The sequence below is a fragment of the Zootoca vivipara genome, chromosome 4, assembly GCF_965207765.1.
Source record: "Zootoca vivipara chromosome 4, rZooViv2.hap1.1, whole genome shotgun sequence".
NCBI lineage: Eukaryota > Metazoa > Chordata > Lepidosauria > Squamata > Lacertidae > Zootoca > Zootoca vivipara.
The window spans coordinates 63,618,830-63,645,102 of record NC_142587.1 but is presented as its reverse complement, the minus strand read 5'-3'; the positions used below and the strand labels follow the sequence as shown (position 1 = coordinate 63,645,102).

The 26,273-nt window shown below is 44.2% G+C and overlaps 1 protein-coding gene across 2 annotated transcripts in view; it reads left to right on the top strand.

The window, feature by feature from the left end:
• The first annotated feature begins 18,139 nt into the window (after nt 1-18,139).
• The window catches only part of PTGFRN (prostaglandin F2 receptor inhibitor), an 84,045-nt gene continuing 75,911 nt past the window's right edge, over nt 18,140-26,273 (top strand). For both annotated transcript variants that reach the window (XM_035114819.3, XM_035114817.3), the window contains exon 1: nt 18,140-18,454. In XM_035114819.3, the coding sequence (XP_034970710.2) occupies nt 18,397-18,454 (58 nt within the window). In that variant the 5' untranslated portion in view covers nt 18,140-18,396. The remainder of the gene's footprint in view (nt 18,455-26,273) is intronic.

Sequence of the window (26,273 nt, the reverse complement as noted above, 5' to 3'; positions counted from 1 at the left end):
GGACTTTAGGCTTGTCTTTCTGGGTGTATGAATGTGGGAATGTCAAGCCACATGGCCTAGCTTGTGTTGGGGGCAGGCACAGAATCTGAATCTGACATGGAGCAATCTGCATATGAGCCTGAGGCTTGGGCATGAAAAGAAAAGAAGACAATGTGGAGACCTCACAGCTGTCTTCAAATATCTGTGGATGATGGAGCAGACTTGTCCTCTCTTGCCACAGAGAGCAGGATTAGAACCAATGGGTAGAAACAACAGGGAAGCAGATTTTGCTGGAACATTAGGAGTAGCTTCCTGACAGTAAGGGTTATTTGACACTGGAACATGTTTGTCTTGGGAGGGGGTGGGCTTTCTTTGCTGGAGGTGTTGAATCAGAGGCTGGATGGCCGCCTGCCAGGGAAGCTGTGGTTGCATCTTGATTTGCAGATTTTTGCACTGAGCAGAGGGCTGGACTGGATGACCTCCTGAGATCTCTTTCAACTCTGCAACTCTATGTCTTTTTCTTATTTATCAGTTGATGCAATTACAAGACCTTTATTTCCTAGGTTTTCGGAGCTATTCCTCTTAACTGCCAATCCAGCTGTTTTGAGAGAATGATTGCCATGGAAACGGAGATAATCTCTATTTCGTTACTTACACATTTATATGTGTAATTGCAGATGCGTCGTCCTCTTTGTTTTCAGCTTTGCAGCATCCAGTGGATCATTTCATGAACATGCCTTAGAGCAAATCTTCCAATGGAAAGCCGTCTCATGAAGCAGAATGTGTTTTAGCCTTCTCCCTATGAAATGAAAGCTGAGACTCCTCTACTTCCAGAGAGGGAGCTGCGATAACCTTGTAGCAACTTGGCTATAAGAGCTTTCCAATAAAGGAAGGGACAGTATCCTCTACAGCAGAGAAAGACCTGCCAATATCCTGAGGGTTTATATTATTCCATCTCAGATGCAAATGCCTCTGTATGAATTCCTGATTTTCCTTTCTGGCTCCCTCCTTGGCTGTGTAAAAGACCATTTTGCCAAAAATTCTCTCTAGGATGATGACACATTTTAACCCCTTCAAACATTTTATTGAATGAGAGCACGATTCCTTGTCCACAGGATTGTTTCCTACTAATAGCCATATTCTGTTTATGACAGAACGACCTTTCCAAACCCATCTGATAGAAGTAAAAAAACCAAAACCAATCCTAGTTGTGGACAGCTCTAAGGTTGTTGTTGTTGTTTAGTCATTTAGTCATGTCTGACTCTTCATGACCCCATGGACCAGAGCACGCCAGGCACTCCTGTCTTCCACTGCCTCCCGCAGTTTGGTCAGACTCATGTTCGTAGCTTCAAGAACACTGTCCAACCATCTCGTCCTCTATCGTCCCCTTCTCCTTGTGCCCTCAATCTTTCCCAACATCAGGGTCTTTTCCAGGGAGTCTTCTCTTCTCATGAGGTGGCCAAAGTATTGGAGCCTCAGCTTCAGGATCTGTCCTTCCAGTGAGCACTCAGGGCTGATTTCCTTCAAAATGGTTTGATCTTCTTGCAGTCCATGGGACTCTCAAGAGTCTCCTCCAGCACCATAATTCAAATGCATCAATTCTTCGGTGATCAGCCTTCTTTATGGTCCAGCTCTCACTCTAAGGTAGACCAGTGCAAAATATCCCATGGTCTCAGAAGAAATAATGGGCAGTTAATCACTGTTATTTCCTTGCCCCCCGCCAACCTCTGAGGAAACTCTGCTAGGATTCCTCACTTCATTACATTGGTTTACATATAATACTAATCTATGCTTTAGCGTTACATGCATGCGCTAGAACGTAGTTAGAAAAGTTTCACATCTGTGACGTGCGCATTAGAGTAATTTTTCTTCACATCTGTTGAATCTCCTTTTTCAGTAGTTTTGCTTTGCAGATATACTGTGTTTACATGTATTTGTTTCATTAAAATTTAATGCATTATCAACGTGTAGAATAGCATATGCCCCATGGTGTACCATTATACCTTTTTTCTCTAAATTTAAGTTTGGAAAATGATCACACTGCATGTCACTTACCACAGCTTTTCCATAGATATTGTTAGCTTCCCATTTCACTTTCATGTCATGAAAATTCCCATTCATGTCTTCACCATGAGTCCAATCTTACTTCACAGATTCCTCTCCCTAGGTAAGCTAGATACTCCCTTTCCTAGAGGGCCCTTTTGTTAATGAGACATCCCATATGTCCCATTGTGACATAATTTAAACCAGGGGTTCCCAAGCTGTGGTGTGTGCGCTTCATTCAGGAACTCTGTGGCATTTCTGTAGATATGTGGCTGGAGAGAGGAAACAAAACATCCATCGCATTAAACATTCATACTGCTTTTTATTTGCTTCATTTATTCCTTACATTGTACTTTATTGTATTACAATTTGAATTCCATGGAATTCAAATTGTAATAAAATACAATATATAAGAAATAAAAAAGCAATAAGAACACAATTAAAAATTACACAACATCTAGCACAGAGCATTGCAGTTGCTACAAGCAGAAAAACCATTCAGTGCAATTTTCAGCAATTTTCAAGTGGTTCATCTGACATGACCTGAAGCAGCTTGGGCAGGGAATCCTTGGTTCAGCAGGGAGGTCGGTACCTCAATAGGATTCCTGCACTGCCCCTATTGCCCAGCTTCCAGAACATACATTCAGAAAGTTGAGTCTCCCTAATAGGACACCTGGTGAAAACTAGGACTTCTTTAAAAATCACTGCAAAACGTGACCTAGGCTGCTGTGTGTAAGAGAAGCAGTGAACAAGCAGTGGCAAGAACAGGCCCAGCTATTGTGTCTCTGTTACACATGCCAGGTCAATTCCTCCACCCATGATGATGCCATGGATGATACTGGTCTTATTGGTCATTGAGCCAGCATTGCACAGCACCACTTTAAGGTCATGTGGTCCATCTAGGAGAAGTAAAACTCTGATCCTGAACCTCTACTGCCATGCAGGATATCTTCAGGAGAAGAAAAGGCTAAGGAGTAAAGCCTCCACAAATATGGAGTGGAGTCCGTAAAATGGTTAGATGGCACCTTGTATGTCGCCTCCTGGCAACTGCTGTAGTCAAGCTGGTGCCAAATGTATTGCTTTCCTTTCCTTTGGACCACATCATAGAGGCGAAGATGGGGATCTTGTCATCTGGGCAGCCCAGGACTTCTATACACACTGCCCGGGGGAAGTTACTTTGGTGCTGCTAACAACGGTTTTACTCCCTGCCCTGGAGGCACACTCCATAGTCTCTTGAGACAAATGGATGACAACCTGTATATAGCTACCGTGTTTCCCCCTTTTTAAGACACCGTCTTATAACTTTTTTCCCTCAAAAAACCACATGGTGTCTTATTTTCAGGGGATGTCTTATTTTTATTATGTTTTTATGGTACCTATGGTTCCGGGCAGTGGGGCGGCAGGCCTCCTCGGCATGGCCAGGAAGAGGCCAGGCCGCTGGCTCGGCGCTCCGCCCGGTGATGCCTTTCTTGTGGTTTTTAAAATCTTTCTCCCACCCATCCCCCGCCAACCGCCCTGAGGTTCCTGCTGCTTTATTTTGGGGGGGGGGCGTGTTTCATGAAATAAACACATGAGGATGAGGAGGGCTGAGGGATCCCGCCTGGCCTTAGACAGGCCACCCGCGCGCCTTCCACCCACCGCATGAGGCCGGCCTCTGGGGAATGCGGGGCCCGGGCAAGGCAGCACCGAGAGCCCCCACGGCCGCCGGGAGACGTGACACAGCCGCCGCCCGCGCAGCCATCACCCTCGTCGCCGCGTCCCTTTCATGCCTCTTGCTCAAAGCGAGGCGCGGCGTTCACTGTGCTTGGAAGGAGCCGGGTGCCCATGGCTCATGCAGCAAGGGCCCTCCCGACTCCTTCCCAGGCGCCCCTTTCTCCTCCTCCTTGCCGGTTCCGGGCGGTGGGGTGGCAGGCAGGAAGAGGCCAGGCTGCTGCGGCGCTCTGAGCGTTCGGCGCTCTGCAAGGCGCTGCTGGGCGCTCCGAGCGCTCGGCGCGGCAGAGCGCTCCGCTCTGCAGCCGCCGGTTCCGGGCGCTTGGGAGGCAGGCCTCCTCGCCGGGTGCTCCGGCGGCGCGGAAGGGGCCAGCAGCGCTCCCGCCGCCGCCTGTTGCCCCGGTGGTGCAACACCGCTCTGCCTTGGGCCATGCAGCTCACGACGCTCCGGCGGCGCGGAAGGGGCCAGCAGCGCTCCCGCCGCCGCCTGTTGCCCCGGTCTCACAACACCGCTCTGCCTTGGGCCATGCAGCCCACGATGCTCCGGCGGCGCGGAAGGGGCCAGCAGCGCTCCCGCCGCCGCCCGTCACTCCAGTCGTGCAGAAGCGCCCGCGGGCCTCCCGCCGCCGCTCAGCCTTGGGCCATGCAGCCCCCAGGGGCGAGCAGCGGCCTCGCCTCCGCCTGGCCCAGCAGCAACAGCAACAGCAGCGGGAGGACAAGGACAGCGCTGCTGCTGGGTCCCGCTGCCTCAAGGCGAGCGGCGCTGCTGCGTGGAGGTATGGCTTATTTTCAGGGGGTGTTTAATATTGAACAAATGCTTTAAAAGCCTGCTATGGCTTACTTTCTGACTACGTATTAAAAAGGGGGAAACACGGTAGTATCTAAATTAACTTAAACCATTTTAATAATCAGAAGAATGGTTCACACACATCTGCATTTACTAATTTCTAAGTCTGTCAAAATATGGGCTTGTTTATTAACGCAATTAATTCTTACCTTTCTTGAAATCAAGGACTTTAAAGATATACAACACATACCTTTCTGAAAATCATTAAAACAACATCAAGGCACACTTAGACACTGCCTCTTCCTGTATTGCTTCTGCTGTTTTTCTTTTTTAGCCAGCACCTCTACACACACACACACACACACACACACACACACACGGTCCCCAGATGTGTTTGTATATGTGAATGTATGCGTGCAGAGGAGAGCAAGACACACACACACACACACAGAGAGAGAGAGAGAGAGAGAGAGAGAGAGAGAGAGAGAGAGAGAGAGAGAGAACACCCTTTTGCTGTAGTCACCATTTCACCCCACAGCTGGGGGAGAAAAACGATCTTCTGAACTCTTTGAAACTGAGACCGGTCATCAAGCTCACTTTAAGATCTGCCATCTGGCTTACTTGAAGGTCATTACCTGTTGTTGATGTGATAATTGCCAAGAATTAATGATTTACAAAGGCACCTGGTAGAATCAGATAGGCTAGAAGAATCTCCCAGTTGAAAGCAAATCTGGGCCTATGTATCAGTGGTGGTTTAAGTAAAAAATTGCCTCGCAAATGGTCTTCCTGAAAATTCATCAGGACAAAAGGTCCTGCTGTAATGATGCACCAAGCACAGAGGTACTCAAAGGTTACAGGCCAACCAGTTGATCAGCAGGGCACCTTGCGATGGCTTGTTATTACACACCTATTGGCAATGTATAGGTACATGGAGACAGTCTGACCCATTTTCCTGCCAGGCAGATAACTAACTAACTTGTCATCCCAAAAAGAGGGAGGGGGAATGACAATGTGCAGGACAAACTTCTTGGTTGAGATTCCGTCACTGTTCTTAAGGGAACTGGCGGGGAGGGGTGTGTGTGCAATAAGCTCTATTAGGGTGCTTTCAAACAGTGCCCCTCTTTTCAGATAATTGCGTATCAATGTCACAATCACCCCATAAAATTGCATGGTGAGACAGCTTGGAGCTGGTTCCTCAGTACGGGAAACAAGTGACAGCTTGACACTCTCCCTGATTGGATCATATGGTGGTTCTATGGGGAACTCCTGTTGGCACACTATTCATATTATGTGGTAACTTCTCCTGCTTCTTTCCACAGTGCAAGCAGGTCCTTGAGTTGTTTCATATTTATAAATATAAATATATTTCAGAGATTTGGCAGGCATCCTTGCTGCTAATTTTCTGTTGTCTTTTGATTATATGTTATCCTGACAGGCCTATCCAAGTTGCTCCCATCTTTTTCAAGAGGAGTCACTCGTTTTTATGATCACTTTGTATTGTTCTTATGTACCTTATGTTTTATGGTATTTGCATATAGAGTTCTACACCGTCTTGATGTCTTCTAATTCAAGTTAGCCCAATACTCTTGCACCAAAGGCAAAGCTGCTTGTTGTGAAATGATATCCTGTCTGAGCAGGATACCGGTAGCTCTTTTTTTATTAAACAACTGTTATTAGCATGTGTGTGTGTGTGTGTGTGTGTGTGTGTGTGTACACACACACACACACACACACACACACACACACAAATTTGTGGGAGAAACACAGAAAAAATCCAGTTAGTGGCTAGTGCACATATTCCAGTTCTAGACTGCATTTCAGAAACTCGGCACCATGATATTCTAATCCTTAATAGCTCTTTAGTTCCTTATTCATTGTCCTGAATTTATGAGGGTTTTTCCTCCCTCCTTGTGCACTTATATAACATATTTATAACCTACTTTTAAAGAGAAAGTCTTAACAATGTGTCTTGTAACATACACAACAAAATGCACCCTACAACATTCCCAAATGCTGTTATGTGTACACATGCATATACATCCTCACTGTGGGCATAAATTTGGTTTAGTAAATTACAGCTGTGAATGATAGGAGCTTCACACTCTGGCTAAACAATGTAACTGGCAATTTTCAATGGGTATTTTCCTATAAATGTATTTTTATTCCATGATCTGGATACCTCTGGGAAAGTGTCTCAGTAATATACCACACATCATTTACAGTATTGGAGTCCATTTGAATGCATTTTTCTTTCACGTTAACTGGCCAAGCAAATTCTCGGCAAGAAAAACCACAGGAATCCTTCACTCTTTTCATCAAATGCCAAGATAGCCTTATCTTGGACAGTTCAGTAGAGATATGTTTGAATGTTCCATGTCTATAATGATGACAAGCTTAGCTATGACGACAAGCCGTTAGTTCATTGCATGGTCTCTAGTGTGCCTCTTTCTGTCCTACTGGCCTCTTACCTAAATGAATCACTAAATTCTTCACAGAACTGGCAGTATAAAAACAATGAACAGATTTGGAGATGGTTATAGCTCAGCAGTAGAGGCTCTGCTTTGCATGCAGAAATCCTAGGTCTAATCCATAGCTGCCAAGTTTTCCCTTTTCTCGCGAGGAAGCCTATTCAGCATAAGGGACAATCCCTTAAAAAAGGGGATAACTTGGCAGCTATGGTCTAATCTGCAGTGTCTCTGGGCATGGTTGGGAAAGACCCCTGGAAAAATATTGCCGGTAAATGGAGACACAATACTGAGCTAGGGGGATCAAGGCAGCTTCCTACGTTTCCCATTTTAAAAGGCATAGCAGTGCATTTCTGTATCAGGTAGTACTTGGCTAAATCACAGAGATTCTCAAACACATGGAATTAGAGTTGCTGTATGTATGGTTGCATGCCACCTCAGTCTCCAAGCAGTATGAAATTCCAGAGGTCCCAGGCTAGGGGCCTTAACTAGGGAAATCAAACGCTGCCCTCAAGCATTTCTCTCTCTCTCCAGATTGCTGCTTTCCTTCTAGCTCACATCACTGCAAACTCTACTCTAAACTCTGCTTTATCTGTTGAGGGGGGAGTCCCACCTTACACAGTGGTATGCTCTCACACAGAGCATCTTCCTTTGTTCTCCATAATGGCCCATCACCCAGGTGATCATCTCAAAATTGGGAAGTAACCTGGCTTATATTTCAATGCTTGCTGGATCCAGGAGTTAGAAGGATCTTTCATGCAGCCTACTTCCACCCCAAAACCCCCACCTCATAACATTAGCTCTCTAGGAATTAATTCACAATGAACTCAACATTCATTGTTCCAGGTAGGCATATTTAGGATCAGCCTCAGAACTGAAGCATTCTGAGAAAGAGAGAAAATCAGAATTGGGTGCAAAATATACAGGTGCAAGACCTGGGCTTGCATACATGAGTGTGGATGCTAGATAAGTGTTGACAAGTTGTCTACCTCCCTAGATCAAGAGCTCTAGCTACACCTTTGTAGCTTCCTTATCAGGAATGATTGTATGGACAGCTGCAGCATGAAGAAAGTGGATAGCTATCGAAACCAAGCAAGACCCTGTTGAATGGGCTCTTCTTTGCTCCATGATGATGAAGGGCCTGTTTGCTGCAGAGACTTCCTAGAGCAAGAGGCCATTAGGGAGCCTAGCACAGGGAATGACTGACCTGATATGACCCCACCCCAAACATTGGACAAAACAACCAGAGTTGATAAGAATGAAAAACCCACCAGAGATGGCATTCTGGAAGAATAATGTGCAACTCATGGCCCAAGATCATCTTACTGCATATCATGACTCTCAGGAGAAATGAGGACTTGAGCAGGATGGAGTCCCAGAGAAATCTTTCCATACAGACAGCTAAACAGGATGGGCCACCCCTGGAGAGAGGGAACTTGCAAATTGTTTTACTTGGCAGCTCACCTGGCCTTTGTCTCTGAAGAGAGCTTCACACATTAATGTGACAAATCTGTAAGTCACCTCAGTTTAAAAATGTTTTGTTTTTGAAAGATATATGAAACTACATAAACTTTTATAAACTTGTTTGAGATCTCACAGGCTGTGGACTAATGCCTAGCATTGGTCTTTCAAACGCAAATCTTTAGTCTCTGGCATGTTTGTGGAAATCCTCTCCTTGGGTCTGGGCCAAGACATTTTGTTGTCTGAGGTGAAGGACAAGATTCTTCCCTACCCCACCACCAATTTCATGCCCAGAAGCTGGCAGGGTTGGCTGTGGAATTGTCCTTCATCAATGGAAACGGGACAGAGTCCTCAACCAAAGCTGAAGGCGGTAGGCTAGATTAGCCACATGGCACCCACAGCTCTGTCTTCTAACACCTTGGCATTACTTCCCACCCTGCAGTGTCTGTTGCCTGAGGCAGCTTTCTCACTTTGCTTAATGGCAGGGCTGGCCCTGCTTCTCCCAGATACTCTGCAATATAAATGTGAACCTCATTTCTTTTTTCTCCTTATAGGACTTATCCAGTTTTGGGGAATGAAGGCCACAGGCATGAAAAATCAATTCCTTCCAGCTTTCCAACTCATGCTAGGGTGGCTGTCTACAGGAGGGCTTAGATTTTGCAAAGCTGGGGTCGTTAACCTGGGAAAATGTCTGAGCAAACATCAGTTATAAAATGCAAAACAGCAGCAGGAGTCTAGAAGTAAATCTGATCTATACTTTAAAACCATTTCAAGTGGAAAAGCTGAAAAGTTGGCCCAGTCAGCGTGGCAGATCCATATTGGCTTTAGCATTTGTCTTGCTTTCAGGGACAAAAAAAATACCCATGGCTTTTTAGTGTGAGAATGTAACTACTTGGACATAAATTAAAGGAGTGACAACCTAACTGAAAGTATCTGCTTTGCTAGAGACAGTGCATATAAAGTGTTCAGTGTTTATGTCCTCTTGTATTTTCTACAGCGAGGCTGAATCTTTAAATAAATATTTCGTTATTCCAAGTCCAACATCCATCTTCTTAAGAGGCCGTCTCTTCTCTTGATTTATGCTTCAAAGGAGCTTTAGGCTGGCTTTGCAAAGTCAGTGGGCTGTTCATAGATTCTAATAAACTTTGCCCACTCCTTTCCCCCAGGTCCCCAGGGCTGCTGGAGTATAAAGGAGAAGTTTTGTGATGGCAGCATAATAATCATCCAGACTTACCCTCTGTGCTGCTCTGGGCTCTTTGCAACTTAGGAGTGCAGTTCTTGTGATACATGGCGGCAGCTTTTTAATAATAACAATTCCCTACATGGAAATCAATCTGCACGTAAGAAATTATGGAAATACGGTTGTTGTTGTGGTTGTTATTATTATTATAAAAATTGCAAACAACTAACAACAAAATAGCAAAAATAAAATAAAAAATAAAATAAATTGAAGAACATTTTTTAAAAAACAAAAACCAATCATGTACACCCACAGCCAATAACTTCAAGGTTGCCAGGGTCAGTATCATTCAACCACCAGATACCTGTGTGAACAGGAATGTTTTAAAATTCCTCTTGAATGTTAATAATGAGGCAGACACTTCACATTCTAGAAATGGGGAAGCGGCACTGAGAAGGCCCCATTGTGGCTCAGTGCTAACCAGGCGGCAGCAGCAATGGCACTACCACCAGGGCTTCCTCTGTTGATTTAGTGCATGAGGTGGTCGGTATTGGGGAAGTTTTTTTTATGTAGTTGGGCCCCTAGTCATTTAGAACTTTGTATACTAGTACTAGTACCCAGTACTTGTCTGGCAGCCAGTGTAGCATTTTCAGGAATGGCAACAGATGCTCGCTTTGGGCTGCCCCATTCACCAACCTAGCAGCCACGTTTTGCACTAAGTGCAGTTTCTAGGCAGTCTTCAAGGGCAGTGCCACAATCCAGTAGTCCAGGCAAGTATGCAGGGCTGCCTTTGAGAATAGGCTAGAAACATAGGTGATCATTAAGACTGCTAACTAGATGACTCAATAATTTCATTCCTTTGCTTTACCTACTGCACCTGCCTCCAATCCATTTATAATCTCAAGTCAAGATTTTAAATGCTAAAGTTCTAAACAGCTTGGGACCATGTTCAGAAGCCTTGATTTGGGTGCCCCACAAAGTGAAGGGAGAAGGCTGGCTTTCTAGGAAAAGGCTTTTAAACCAGTGACACCCTGTTTATGAAATGTCCTCCCCAGAGCCGCTTATCTGCTGTGTTCCTTATCACCATTCCCACACCAAGAAAGCCTTTTTATTCTCTCAGCCTTTGTTTAAGCCGTGATTTACCATTTCCAGCCAGTATTTATGTGCTGCCTAGTTTTTCAGTTATTTGGTTTTATTGTTCTTTCTGCTGCACATTTTTAGGTTGCAATTTTATGCCATTCTTGTTTTAACTGCATTTTAGCATTTTCTGTTTCTGATGTGCCCGAATAGCAATGTTATTGGGTGGCCTTATATAAATAAATATAGTAAGGAAGTAAATATATAAAAATATATGAAGTGTGATAAAATTGTCCTTTCCTTTTGCAAGCACACAAGCTGGGAAGATGTTGCATGTACTCGATTAATTTCCATGGAGGTAATAGTAACACATGAAATTGTCTGGCTGTGATTTAAATATGGCTCAGTCCTCCTTAGGTAGTTCAGCCAGTTGGACACGTTCAGGAACCTTGCTATCATAATTGCACATAAAGGGTCTGAACTGACAGTGAATGACAAGGAAAGAGATCTTAGGATCAAGGTGAATGCTATGTTAGGGTTCATTAGGAGCAGAGCTGAAAATAAAACTCTCAATTTCACAATGGAAGGTTGTGTGAAGTTCTGGTTGTGGCCAAAATAAACATTGTAGAGCTGAATAACATCCAGAAGAAGGCAACCAAAACGATGGTGGGGCTGAAGCAACTAACTCCCTTGTAATATCTGGAGCTTTTTCGTTTAGGACAAGATGAAAAACAGGGACATGACAGAGGTTTTTAAAAGTATGCCCAGTGGTGGAGTATTGGATGTGATATGCCTCTAAACACAAGTTCATTTATTTATTATTATATACAGCTATTCATAAAGAATATCAATGTGGTTTACAAGGACAGTACATAAAGCCATACAATTAAATCCATATAAAAAGTTAAAAACAAGCACCAGCTAACTATTGTGGAAACGTACATTCTAAATTGCCTGCAAAGTCCTGATGGAATAGAAAAGTTTCCAGCAGGAGCTTAAAAACTGAAACAGAAGGCGCCCGCTGAATCTTTGTTGGCAAGGGTGTTCCACAATATTGGGCTGATGACATGGAAGGATCTATTTCTTGTTGCTACCGGATGAGCCTTGCCAACTTGGAGAATGGCCAGTGATGCTCTTGCAGAAGATCTCAGGGATCGATATAAGGTTCAAGCTTTCCTTAAGGTACCCTGAACCTAAATAGTTCAGGGCTTCGCAAATAAATACAAAGACCTTGAACCTCGCTCAGTAGTGGATGGGCAGCCAGTGCAGCTGCTTTAACAATTGTGTCACATGTTATTGCCAGATGCGCCCCCCCCAGCAGTCTGGCCACTGCATTTTGCACCAGATGGAGCTTCTGAACCAGACCCAAGGGCAGCTGTGGGGAATGTGAGTGGGGCGAGGGCTACTGTGCTCATTTCCTGCTTGCGGGGTTCTGATAGGCATCTGTTCTGTAAAAGCAGAATGCCGGACTAGATAGGTCTTTGGTCTGATTCACCAGTGCTCCTTCACTACCTGGATACATGTCATAGATCTAAAGGGACAGGGCATCACATTTGGGTCACCTTAGAATGTTGGGAGGCCACCGCAGATAGGAGTTGGGCTTGGCTGCTGCTCCAAAGTGGCACTGCTGCCCACTACTGAAAAGCATCCAGAGGAAGGTGAATGATAAAGCCGCCAGGCTGGACCAGTACTGAGCCTCTCCAAACCCCTGGAGCCCTCAGTCAGTGCCCAACCTGGCTGACAGCTGGTGCCAGGCCTACATGCAAAGAAAACTTAGGGGTGTGGGTATCATGTTTCTCTGGGAAGCGCTTTGGGGATCCTGTTTATATCTAAATTTCAGGGTCATAAACTGAGTGCACACACATATCCTTTCAGCTAATTCTTTATTCTGGACACTCTCCTGAGATATGCCTGAAGTAACTCATTATCCCGGTGCAGAAAATGGGAGATTTCTTTGGGCCAGCAATTAACAGAGGTGTTCGTGTTAGAGGAAATGTAACTGTAAGAGAGAGGGCTTGCAGAGAGCAGCCCACTCTGCTTACTTCCATCAGATGGGAGAGCAGCAGCAAGTCTGGGAGTTTAAATCAGGAACAGGAAGGGTTAAGACGGGTCCAGGGCTCTGCAGAGTCCTGGTGGCTCAGCTCCAGGCTGGTAGCAGGGAAGCAGGGGAGGAGCTAGCTTCAGCAGGGGCTGGAAAGGAGGTAGACCGGCACCTCAGGAGCCTGGTTTGGGACCACGGAGGACCCATAGAGCAAGGAGGAGGGGCGTTTGGATGCCGAGTCTTAAAAAGGGGGTCAGAGCCCACGAGATGCCATTGTGGGCTTCTGCCCCATGCAGAGCAGACATGATTTGAGACATCTCACCACTGTATATAGCATGCACAATAAAACTATGAAAATCCAGAGGATGTGTGGAGTGCTTACTCGGGAGTAGCCAACACCCCATCTGTGACAGTAACTAAATAAATCTGCTGCAGCAGCAACAAAACAATAAAACAGTATCTAACTATCATACATGAAAGTCAAATTGGAATCTTCCCATTGAAACAAACCATTGATCACACATTTACTGTGAACCTCATAAATAAATATATTTTTTTTAATGGGAAAAGGTACTTGACTGCTTTATGGTGTTTTTTTTGAAAGTCTTTGACTTAAATCTGACACCTCAGATGAAAGCTTAAATTGCTACAAAATGGAAATTGTGGGGAAAATGGCCTAAATCAATCGGTGTATCAGTCCATCAAAAATAAGGCAAGAATAAGCAACATGCAAATGGGGGACCTGAAGCATGCAAAAAGGAGCAAAACTGCAAAAACAAAACTAAACCCAGCCTCTTCACTGGCTATATCTGCATGATCTGTGAAACAGCCTCTGATTTCAGCATCTTTCAAATAAAGAGAAAGAGAAAAAACACAATAGGCTTGATTTTTCACTGTTTAGTATCTGGAAAAGTAATTGATCTTTGTGTAAACTGAGAGCAGTGCCATTGTGTTGTAGCTATAAAGTACTTCTGTTTACATATCTATGAACTCTGAATATATCTAATAGTAGTTCAGATTACCTTTTGAGACACCTTTTTCTGATGATGAAAAGCTTTGTGTGTTTTTTGAATTTGGGGCTTATTTGTGGAAAGCTACAAATAATACAAATAATTTCTGCTACTACAGAATCACAGAATTGTAGAGTTGGAAGGGCCCCCAAGGGTAATCTAGGGAAGGGCCCCCAAGGGTAATCTAGTCCAACCCTCTGCAATGCAGGAATCTCAACTAAAGCATGCATGACAGATGACCATCCAACTTAAAAACCTCCAATGACTGTTGAACAGCTCTTACTGTCAGAAAGTTATTCCTGAGATTTAGTCGGAATCTCCTTTCTTGTAACTTGAAGCTATTGGATCGAGTCCTACCCTCCAGAGCAGGAGAAAACAAGTTTGCTCCATCTTCCATGTGACAGCCCTTAATATATTTGAAGATGTCTATCATATCTCCTCTCAGTCTCCTCTTTTCTAGGTGAAACATACCTAGCTCCTTCAAGTATTCCTCATTAGACTTGATTTTCTGACTTTTGATCATATTGGGTGGCTACAAATCCACCTAACAGTTACCTCGTCCAACTCGCATTTTACCAGCTTCCTCACAAGAATATCATAGGGGACTTTCTCAAAAGCCTTATGAAATCAAGATACACTATGTCCACAGCATTCCCCTGATCCACCAAGCTTGTAACATATATACACAAAAGAGAGAGGTTTGTTTGGCATGACTTGTTTTTGAGAAATACATGTTGGGTCTTAGTAATCATAGTATCCTTTTCCAAGGGTTCACAGACATACCGAATTATCTGTTCTAGGATGTTTCTTGGTATCAATGCCAAGTTCATCAGTTGGTAGTTACCCAAGTCCTCCCCCCTCTTTACTACTACTACTACTACCGGTACTACTACTACTGGTAATAAAAAGATGTTGGTACTGCTGGCTGGTCAGGAAACTGATGCAGCAATAGAACAAAAGTTTTGTTTTCTGTGAAATTGGTAGGAAGAGTGTTCTGCTGCAGGTAGAGAAGAACAGGAGTATGTGTTAGCCAGTTTGCAGACAAAGGCACAGAGTTTTGATGAAAGAAACAGCATTTGCTTGGGCAGGAATGGGAGGGCTGAGCAAGAACTACTACCCACCAGAAGAGTGGTGTGACAAAACTCTAACATTACTCAGGGATGATCAGGCAAAATATAGACTGCTGTTGAAGTTATGGCTAATTAACAAAGGGAAACGGGAATGAGGCACATCCCTCTTGTCTAGGATTCAGCGGCCAATGACACAACATTGCTTGCTGTGCAATGAGAGCCAACCTTTGCTATGGAGGGAGCTGCTGAACTGAGCACTAATGTGTAGAGAGCAGGAATAGCCAATATGCCCTCCAGATGCTTTTGGACTCCAACTCCCATCAACCCCAACCGGCATGGCCAATGGTCATGGCTGATGGGAGTTGTTGTCCAGCAATATCTGTAGGGCTCCTTGTTGGCCACCCTAGCATAGAAAGAAAGTTGAGATTGAGAATAATGAGCAAGTTTCTGCTATGTTCACAAACTTTGTATTTTCAGGACAGCTGGGATTCCTTTTGAATTAAAATTTAATATTGGACTGTCTTGACTCGATGCCCTCCCCTCCCAATGACACTTCTGGAATTGCTGTGTGTGAGAGATAGTGATTTCCAATGTCCTAGGTTGTAATTGTATTTCCATGAAGTCACATTAGAAGCAAATTCGGATATTCTGCCGCAGGCAGAAGATCCAAGTGAAATCAGGAAAACAATTTAAATAGAAGTAACAAAATTTCTCAAAGGGGATTTGCACATTCCTATCTGCATGTAAATTCCATATGCTTTCCCACCATATATCAAGATACCAGTACATTAAAGACATACAGTGGTACCTTGGTTCTCAAACGTAATCCGTTCCAGAAGTCCGTTCGACTTCTGAAACTTTAGAAAACCAAGGCACAGCTTCCGTTTGGTGCAGGCGCCCCAGAAACAATAGCCAACAGCCGCATCAGACGTTTGGCTTCTGGAAAGATGTGCCTCCATTTTTATCTTCCAAAGGCTAGCTTAACTGACATGAAGGCAGTAGCATGCAGGTTTTGCCATATAAATGCCCTGGAAAACAGAAATATATTGAAATTGAAATCTTTTTTGGTCTGTGGTCTGTATTTTTACAGCAGTTCAGGGAAACAAGGAAGCAGTAACAATTATTTTCCAGATGACCCCAGGTAGTGTTAAACCAACATACCTTTCCTTCATCAAACCTGTGGATTAAAAATGAAACTCAAACAACAAACAACCACCCACAGTAATTAAATCAACAGCATCAGTTGCCTGATCTGAAAAGTAAATAGCCTCGCCTAGAATTCAAGAATGTTTGAGGCTGTAGGCCAAAACCTACAACTCTCATTTATTGTGTGGTAAGAGGAGATCAATATCTAAACAGCTGAAGAGCATTGCATAAGGCAGTTATTATACCAATATATTTTATAACAAAGGAAAGCACAGTATCACAATAGAGGACATACTTTTAACATATATTGGCTCTGGGTCTGTTTTCATAAATTCCTCATGAGGGTTCATAGCCCACCTTCTCATTCAAATAGAAAGAGCAGTGACTCTAGCTTTTAGATGTAAAAAGTACCTTATTGTGGATTATCATTCCCAGTGGTTGTCAATGTTTATGATACTGGAGGTGTTTTGGAAGGCCTGTGAAGATGTGGTGGTAATAGAATTGACTTTCCTTAAATGGAGTGACATTTTGTCCATTACATTGATAACACTTGTAGATTAACACTCCAGTTTCATTTTTTTAAAAAGACATAGAGAATGTCATGGACGGCTTAGAGGCCACACTAATAAATAAACTAGCCAATAACTTTATTGTCTCTGTCCAAAGAAAGAACAGCATTGGGATCCTCCTGATTCCACCCATATACTGTACAGTACAGTACAGTATACAGTATCAAAGTCTAGTGCCACCTACTGACTTCACTGTATAATTACACTATCCACACTTAACCAGCAACGAACTGTTGACATTGAATTCCAGTGTAGGAATTAAACAGAAATGGGGACAAGATAGAACTTTTCAGCATTCCTGGCGGCTGGTGACCATGGGACAGAATAGCAGTAACCCAGCACTACCTAGTCCCATCTTTCCAGATCATAACCCAGGAAGCCAGCCCAGAAGGATACTACAAGGGATAACATAAAGCACCACTGAAATATTGTGAGGCATGTTTGTGATTTGAGGAAAAGATTGCCTTTAAAAATCAAAGATGTTTCTTGCATCCCGGGAGGCCACTTTGGTGCTACGGTACTAACGCAGCGGTTTGACTTCACCCCCGGAGGCGCACTCCATTGTCTCTCGAGACTGACGGATGCCAACACCTGATAGGTATGTGTTTTCCGTCTTCCATCGCCAGGGGAAGGGATTTAAAGCCGTTAGAGCAAAAGGTGCGGAGGACCTTTCGCCGTTCTCGCTGCGACTGGGAAGCAGGTGGCCCCGAGAACCCTCCCTTTCTCAAGTGGGAAGTGCTTCCAGTGGAGTCTGCCTCTTTGACCAGTAAACCCCAGCGTGTCCCATAATCCCATATTGCCCAAACACGGCCCCTAAAGCGGAGAAGCAAGCACGGACATCCTTTCCCCCTTCATTTCAACCGAATTTACTTTGCAAACGAGCGTGTGTACGAAGCCAAGGCTGCAAACCTATCCCAAGTTTCCTGGAAGCAAAACCCAGTCAGTTATACTCCGGAGTCAACATACTTTAGGATTGCGCTGCGAGCCATAAAAACCCTCCGCGCGACGCTGACAGGCGAGACAGGACCCTTCGCCCCTCTCACTTCCAACGTGTGGGACTATTTCGGGCTACTCGGTTTTTCTCTTTGAGCTTCTTTGCGCGCTTTATCCGCCTGAGCGGCCAACTCCCCCCCCGCCGCCTTCTTTCTTCTTCCCGCCTGGTTTTAGGGCTTCGCTTTCTAGTTGCCGGCACTTTGTTCCCCTTTCGGGATCCCAGCGCCGAGACAGAGAGTGGAAGGGGCGGGATTTGGCGGCGAGCGCCGCGCACCGACCGAGCGCGCGCGCCGGCTGCGGGGCGTGCCGAGCGAGGTGTGGATGTTGCTTGGTTGTAAATGCAATAGAACTAGTGGATGGCTTCCCTCGGCCGGGGTGAGGCGGCGCGGGGAATCCCTCGGCAGCGCCGTCGGAGGACAAGCAGCTGCTGCCGACTGGCGGGGAGCGCAACTGCTTCACCTCCTCCTCCTCCTCCTCCCCTTTAAGGGGGTGGGGGCCGGGCCGGCCTTCCCTCGGCACCTGTGGGAGGGGGAGCGGGGCGGGGGCAGGGAAAGTTTGTCCCTGTGGTTGGCTGCGCAGCCGGGCTGAGGAGGGGGACGGCGGCGACGGCGGAGACTAGGCGGGCGGCTCCCTCGCTCCTGCCGGCTCCCAGGGCAAGCCAGCCAGCCACCAGCCAGCGGGGAACCGGCGGACGAGGGCTGCTCGCTGCTCTGCCTCGCGCTCGGGTTATTGCTTTGTAGCCCCACCCCCTGTTGGAGGCTCCACTTTAGCTGAGGGGCTGCTGACTGGCTGACCGACTTGGGGGGCTCCGGCTGGCTGGCTCTCGGCGCGCTTCTTGGCCGCCCCCAATTCTGGACGTAGAGGCATGGGGCACCAAGGGGAGGGCGCGCCCCTTCTTATTCTGCTGCTCCTGTCGCTATTTGGTGAGTCCTTGGAACCTGGGGGGGAGGGGTGGTGTGGTGTGGGAAAAAGAGGGGTGGGATGTGCGAGTGGGGTTGGGGGGCGAGAGCAAGGGAGGGAAATACTAGACGATGTGAGGGCGATGTTAGCGCGGCTTGGGTGGTGGGGATCCTGACCTGACCTGGCTTTTGGATACGCGGCGTTTCTTATTCGCATGTAGCTGTGTTGCGGGATATGAGCAGTGCCTGGTGTTTTTTTTGTGTCTTTGTCTTTTTTAAAAATCAAATCATCAAGGGTTGAACTGTAGGGTTGTACAGTTTGCTTGAGAGCCATGTTGTGATCCTTTGAAGCCTGGAAAAATAAACCCGCGTAAGTTGTTAGTGGAGGAAGGCACTCTGCCCATGCTTGGACGTCTCTCTCTCTCCACCCCCCCCCCACTGTGCAGAACCCAGCTCTTCAGTGAAGCGACCCGGCACACTTTTAGAGTCCCAAGTGATTTCTCTGACAGGAGGAGGCAGCCCTACTCCATGACTGAAAATGAGACACCCCCCCCCCAGTGCCATATTCCTCTTATGTCCTCAAAAAACATTAATGCAGCTTTAATCTCCACTTTATAAGCGTGTGTTAAAAGATTGGAAACAGATCCACTCTTGTATTCTTCTTTAGCTCTCTGTCATAGCAGAGGTAACTAAACTCTGTGTCTAATTCCTTCCTTTATGTAGCGGGGAGGTCTAGCTTTCTGTCTAGTCTTCTCATGAACAGGGAATGTACCTTTTGGGGAATAGGATGGCTGGCTTTAGCAGCTGCCCTTTAAGGTGTGAGTTCATAAAATCATTGTGAACTTCTCTGTCTAAAAGCTTTGGTACTGTTATGATTTGGGGAAAAGGCGTCTTCTTACATTGTTCATACACGGTGCTTAGATTAAACCTTTTACAGTTTCCGCCAGTATATTTTATACACTTCTTTGATTTTTGAAGCTGCCATGCCAGTGCGTCCAGCAGTTGTTTTCACTTCATAGTTCTTTCTATGACACCTAGTTTAATGGAAACAGGCTTCTGCTGAAATTTGCCCACATAGCATTGCAGCATTAAAGAACTAGCATTAAAGAGTTTTGCATGCATTTGGGGTGTGTGTGTGTGTGAGTGTGTGAGAGAGAGAGAGCATGCTCTGGTATTCAGAGGTGTTCTGTTGTTTAGAAGTGCTCTGGCGCTAATTTTAGTGTTGTTAATTTGAGTTCTGAATATACCATTCTAATTAATGCATGGCACATCTATAATTGTTAAAAGTTTGTAGACTCTGTAGAACAGGTGCCCTGGTGTGTTTTCCGGTGCTAGACTAGGAGTGTTCCATAATTTTGAGCTCTAGTGTTTGGAGCACTTCAGAACAACACATTTTAAAATAAGAACCATGTGTGAGAGAGTGAGAAAATATAGAATGTAGAGGGATTTTTAAATGAGACTGCTAGTGCACCACAGCTTAAGGAAAAGATATTTCAGAGCTTCTGTAATTAGCCTATAAGATATCAGTTATACAACACAGTAAAGTTTTATAGAAAAGTTTCAGTATTTAACATGACAAGATTTATAAGAATTTTATTGGCTTAAGCAGAGGGTAATGGGAATGCGGGCCTTGGGGTGCATAATGGAATAACCATTTCTCTTAAGGATTATCTAAAAATCATTTCTGCAGTACTTAGATCTTCATCAAATCTGAAGTTCTTGGTATTTTCATATGCAGAATATTGGAGTTATTATTATCTGGACACACCATGTTTCATGTCTTCATCCTCCTCCTCTAAGATAAAATGAATGGTTTAAATAATTCCTTAACTTAAAATATTTAGTGGACCTGGTGTTCATATCCATTTAGCTCAAAGAAGGCAGATCTGCCCTTCATGGCCTAGGGCCGTGTACATGTACTAGTTTTGTGGCAGACTTGCTTGTTGACCCAAGTTTGTCCAAATAAAATAAAAAGTAATGGTATTGGACCCAATGGTTTGTTGCCTTTTTAGAGAAAAGAGGCCACATGGATGCATATCTGAGTGCTAAACTTACTTCCTTGCAGTTTATTTTCCCCTCCCCATTTCACTCCCCCAGCTGGCCTCCAGTAGTGGAAGCGAGAGGGGCTATGTGAGAATCACAAGGGGAAGGTGGTAGAGGGAAGAGACAATAGACAGGTAAATTGCAGGTATAGGAAGGTTCATTCTTTCTTAATCTCTGTGTTCCTCTTGATCTAAAGATAAGACTAGTCCTTGCTTTATATATGATGTGGACAGATATGTCATCACATATAGTTTGATAATAAAAATGCTAGTTCCAACATTCAGTTGTGCATGTGGTATTGCCCAGTAGGGACGTAGGTGGCGCTGTGATCTAAACCACTTGGGCTTGCTGGTTGGCAGTTCAAATCCACTCGCCGGGTGAGCTCCCAGCTTCTGCCAACCTAGCAGTTTGAAAGCACACCAGTGCAAGTAGATAAATAGGTATCACTGTGGCACGAAGGTAAACAGCATTTCCGTGCACTCTGGTTTCCATCACAGTGTTCCTTTGCACCAGAAGCAGTTTAGTCATGCTGGTCGGAAAGCTGTCTGTGGACAAACGCCGGCTCCCTTGGCCTGAAAGTGAGATGAGCGCCGCAACCCCACAGTCACCTTTGACTGGACTTAACCGTCCAGGGGTCCTTTGCCTTTCTTTCTTTTTTTTACCTTTTTACTGCCCACAATGCTGATGGAGGATCACTTGTTTTAAAGTGCCCTTGTGTTAAAGTTGGCTACAGAGAGAAGGCTGCAGTCAAGCATTTTTAAAATTCTTTCTCTCATTTTTGCATCATTGTACAGTGGTAATGAGAGGCAAGTTTGTTGGGAGTTTGATGCTGTCTCCCTCATGAGTGAATAGGGTACAGGCAACCTGCCATTTATGCGTGTTCAATATGTGTATGCATGCATTGCACTGAACCTGAAAGTGATGCAAAAAGTCATCAAAATGTCACAAAAAGGGGCAGGGCAGGGCATGTGGTAATGCCCAGGGTGTTTGTATGTTTTTCTTGTGGTGTTTCAAAAATAAACAATTTCACTGATGCGTGCAGTGCCTCGGAACACGGGTAAATGGGGGTTGCCTGTATTAGAAAATTTCAAGCATATTTAGTTAGGCCTTGTGTCTATGAAGGTTGAAGTTTAGGGAAATAATTTGCTGATATATATATTTGCAGAGGTTTGGTATGGCATGTATAGGGGACATGACCAAAGGTCTTGCCTGCTATCAGGGTAATTACCTAGTTATATATTTACCAAACCAAGTAAGTGTACAAGGAAATGCATTGCTATTTCTGCCTTCAATAGAGCGTGTCTTCTAACTATGGTTTCATAGACAGCTGAGGTACCTGTCTTGGGAAGCTTGCTGAACCTGCAGGTGGGCTTGTGATGTTACATTCTGAGCATGAGTGCTTCAGTCTTTAGTTTACCTTTTAACAGCATGGGAACTGCAGGGGAAAAAATTAAATACCCACAAGTAGGTCTGTTTTTGCCAAACCACGTGGAAAGCCACCTTGCAAGTTCTTATGCAAGTTGTGTGTATTTGATCTGTAACCTGAGCAAATGTCAGCCTTTCCAGTCCTAATTAAGATAACTTTTCCATTTAATTAAAAAAACTGCTTCTTCCTTTTGGTGGGAAAGGGCTTGAGGGAAAGCAGGTGACTCATGTTGTACCACAGCAAGAACATTCCCAATCAACATTCAAAATCCCCAGGTAATCAATATTTGTCTTCCATGCCTCAGAGGTTCTTGCATTGCTTTTTCTGTCTAATCTCCCGTTTCTGGCTAGCATTAGGGATCTTTCAGAGAGCTTCATTTCACGTCCATTGTTTGCAATGGCTTGCATTTCCAGCTGTTTGATTTCTTTGATGCTACAACAGTTAGTAATTTGAATCAAGGTTTAATTCAAAACCCTGCAGTTAAAGGCTTCCAGTAATTAGTTGCTTGTCTGCTTGTAATCATGAACCTCATGAAACAGTGTTCTTTGCAATGCAATTATGGTAAAGCGAGAGAGAGTGTAAAGGGCTTTGCCCATTAGATATGCTATTTCACTGATCAATACTAGAAATGAGTATGCAGAGGATAGATATGGGAAAGTCCTGATGCCTGAAAGGATTAAAGGGTGAAATTAATATGTGCTGAGTTACCTGTTCTTTTCCAACTGCCAGCAACCTGATATTACATTTTCCTCATTCCTCTGTGGTAAAGAATAAAAACAATTCTGCTCTGTCAACCAGCACATTTAAGAGTAGGGTTTGCCCAACTTGGTATGAAAAGAGAGTTCCAGTGTGGCCTTGCTTCACTGAGACCAACCACTTTTTGCATGCTCTTGCTCTTCTCTGTTCCTAAATTTCAGAAGTATTTCAAGGCTCTACAAAGTGATTGCATCCAGGCGGATGGTACAGATATTTTTCACACTAAGTATTTCCCATTAGCGACCATTACTGTTGTTGACATCCATCTGTCTCAAGAGGCAATGGAGTGTGCCTCCAGGGGTAAAGTCAAACCACTGTGTTATCAGCACCAATGTGATCTCCCTGGGGCGCAAGCCTAGGCAGGGTGTATGGAGGTCCTGGGCTACCCAGACAACAATACCCCCTTTCTTGGCCACTCTGATGTGTGGAGAGCAGAGCAACAACATGTTTGGCACCCGCTTGCCTGCAGGAGTTGCCAGAAGGAGATGTACAAGGTGCCGTCCAACCACCTTAGGGACTCAACTCGGGATATGTGTAACCTTTTCTTCTCCTGAAATATCTCGCAAGCCAGCAGAGGTTTAGGATCATAGTTTTCCTTCTCCTAGATGGGCTGTATTCCCAGGTTGATAAACCTCATCGGCCCCTCACTTCCCTCTACAGCACATGCAGAAACTGCCCTCTTGGCCATTGCACCCATTATTGCTCTTGTCTGCTCAATCTGACGGAGCTTGTCTTCACATGCAGGGGAAGTTCCTAACTCACATCAGCTAGCCAGTTGAAGCCATTTCCTGGGGTGTGGCCACTATTGCATGCTGGCAGCTTCTAGGAGCCCCAGCTAAGAGCTGAGCGCAGTGTGGGGACCCAAGGTGGACAAACTATTTCAGAAGGAGCATGACATGTCCCCCACCAGAAGTACTACCCCTCCCTTAACCTCCCAAACACAGGTGAAATCCATACTTCAGATAAATTGATGTAGTCTTGCTGCTTGTAACAACTGTCTGAGCAAGAATACACATGGGATTTCTGTTTTGATATTTAATATATATATATATATATATTGAGGCTGCAAATTATAGAATTTATTTATGCACATGAAGCAGATAAAATAGCCCTATCTCATTTGAGCAACAAATGCACTTTTGAATGTACAGTTCACAAGATGATCTTGAATACTAAGAGCGTGGAGAGAATTGTTGGTGGCTGACTGCTGTCTATGGTGCCACTTTTGGATACTGTATACTATTCTGAAGCATTCAAGAAAAGAATGCCTAAAAATTTGTAGAGTGATTAAAGTTTTTTAGACTCCTTTTTTTGGACTGTGTTGTAGATGGTTGGACATGATGGAGGTTTACAAAATTGTGTCGGCAAGAAGATGGATAGTGTTCTTTCTCTATTCTGTAATCTTGGGGTTGCCAGTTGAAGTTGAATTGAAACACTTGCCAAAAGTACTCCTACAAGTATTTAACAAAATGTGTTTTCTCCCATGAGATGCAGCAATGGCTACTAGCTTACATGGCTTTAGAAAATTAAACACATTTATGAAGGATTGGCCTCTTAATGGCTGTTAGCCTTGAGAGAGCCATTACTCTGAGAGGGTGTGTGCTTCTTTGAGTATTAGATGCTGGTGCAAGCAAGAGAAGACAATTATCTCCATTCCCTGTCCGTGAGTTTCTAGAGCTATATAGCTCTCCAGTATTGGAGGTAGTGGGATTTTTGGCCTTGAAGGAATTTTGGTCTCATCTAGCAAGACAGCTTCTTATGGAAAAGTATGTATGTATTCATTCATTCATTCATAAAATGTATACACTGCTTGCTTGTTAAAATCAACCACTACCACATCAAAGTGGTTTGCAAAAAGTACTTGGAACTCCCACAGAGGGGGGGGAAATTCTTAATTTAGTGGTACACTGTATATAATTTTCTGTATTTTCTATATCCTTGTTGATATCATCGTTTGTCTTAAACACTATCTTCGCCGAGCCCTTGTGGGTTCAGTTGATTATTGATTTAAATTAAATAAAATGCCAGCGTGACTCCATGCTAATATCTCCAAGGACACAGTGCCCTTAATAGTTTCATATTGCTATAGTGAAAGCAGCTGAGGCAGTTTGTTAAATAAGAAGTTGGGAAAATGCAAATGAATGAGAAATTGTGGATATGGATATGGAAAGCATATCTCTTCTAAAACTATGTATTGGAATGAAGTCTCATGCAAAACATAGACAAGTCTAAAGGTAATAGAATATAATTTAGCTTCCCAAAATTCATGAAATAATGCAACAACTGCAATGAAACAACTTTTATGGACATCTGGCAAGTGAAGAACTGATCAAAAATGTGTTGCGGATATAGGATGCAAAGTGCTAATAATCAAGGAAAGCAGATACAGGATACAGTTGTACATTGATGGAGAATGTACTAGGTTTAATTATAACCAATGGATTCACTTACACTATTGGTTCATCCAATACAGTACTAAGTTGAAACTGAATTTTGTCTTCGACCTTCTCACAGTGCCTATGCTATGCTGAAAACATCTGAAAATCTAAAGAGGATCACATTTCTCTGATAATACTTGGCTTGCTGCATGGATTTTAGCACCCTTGTGTCTGGGGGGAGAAATGCCACTCTGTGCATTGCCATCATTGTTGTGATCTGGGACTTGATGCATGTTTTAATATTCATTGTGGACTTGTGGTGCAAAAGGAAATTAACATGTGCATTGTCCACCAGATCTATGTATGTGTTGTTTTTTTCTTGTGCTTGTTGTTCATTTGCACAATCTGCAACATTAACTGGCCCTGTACTGTTTCAGTAAAGTGGGAGGTTTTAATAATGTGCTTCTCCATGGAAGAATCTTTGTAATTTGGAGAAAAAATGAGGAATACTATATAGGGAGGCAAGAGTAAAACTGCTCATGTTCCTGGGACAGCGTAAGATGGAGGCCACCAAATCTTTGGTGGGCATTTTGGCACAAGTTATTGCATGAATATAGCCGTTCTTATGTTTTGGCAGCAGATAAAGGGTAGATTTCCCAATACGAATGAACTTCAGGTTCTGTGAATCATAGAAGCTCAGGTTTGATTTACAGTTTAGACACTTTTATAAAATGAAAATGGTATTGTGAGTGAGTCTAAAGAGATTGCATAGTTCTTTAGAGCTGAGAATGAGGAAATAATTGAGAGCTGCTTGTTTGAACAGGGAATGCTATCTTGGAGGTGTGAATCTGTGCTGAAATGCAGTAAATGGCCCGGATGGGCTGGTGGTTTTAATATTGGGGTTTGCACAGTCTGCTTTGTAGTAGGGCTCTGTGATCACATGAACAGAAAGTTAATATTTTGTGGTGGTTTATCATATTTTAAGAATCTTCTCTTTGGTGAATACTCATAGCCGAGTAAGATTGTCTTCTGTAAACACGGTTTTAACAATGAGTCCGTAAGTGACTGTGGAGGCCAATTCTGGACCCACACGTCCTTCCACAGTGGGGACATTGGTTTCCAGGCGGGAGTTGATCATGGTGTGGATTTGCCAAGCGTGCCTTCCTCTTAGCACGTTTCTCCCTTGTGTCGTGAGTTTGAGTGTCTTCAAAGTCCATGACACCTTTGGTAAAGGCTGTTC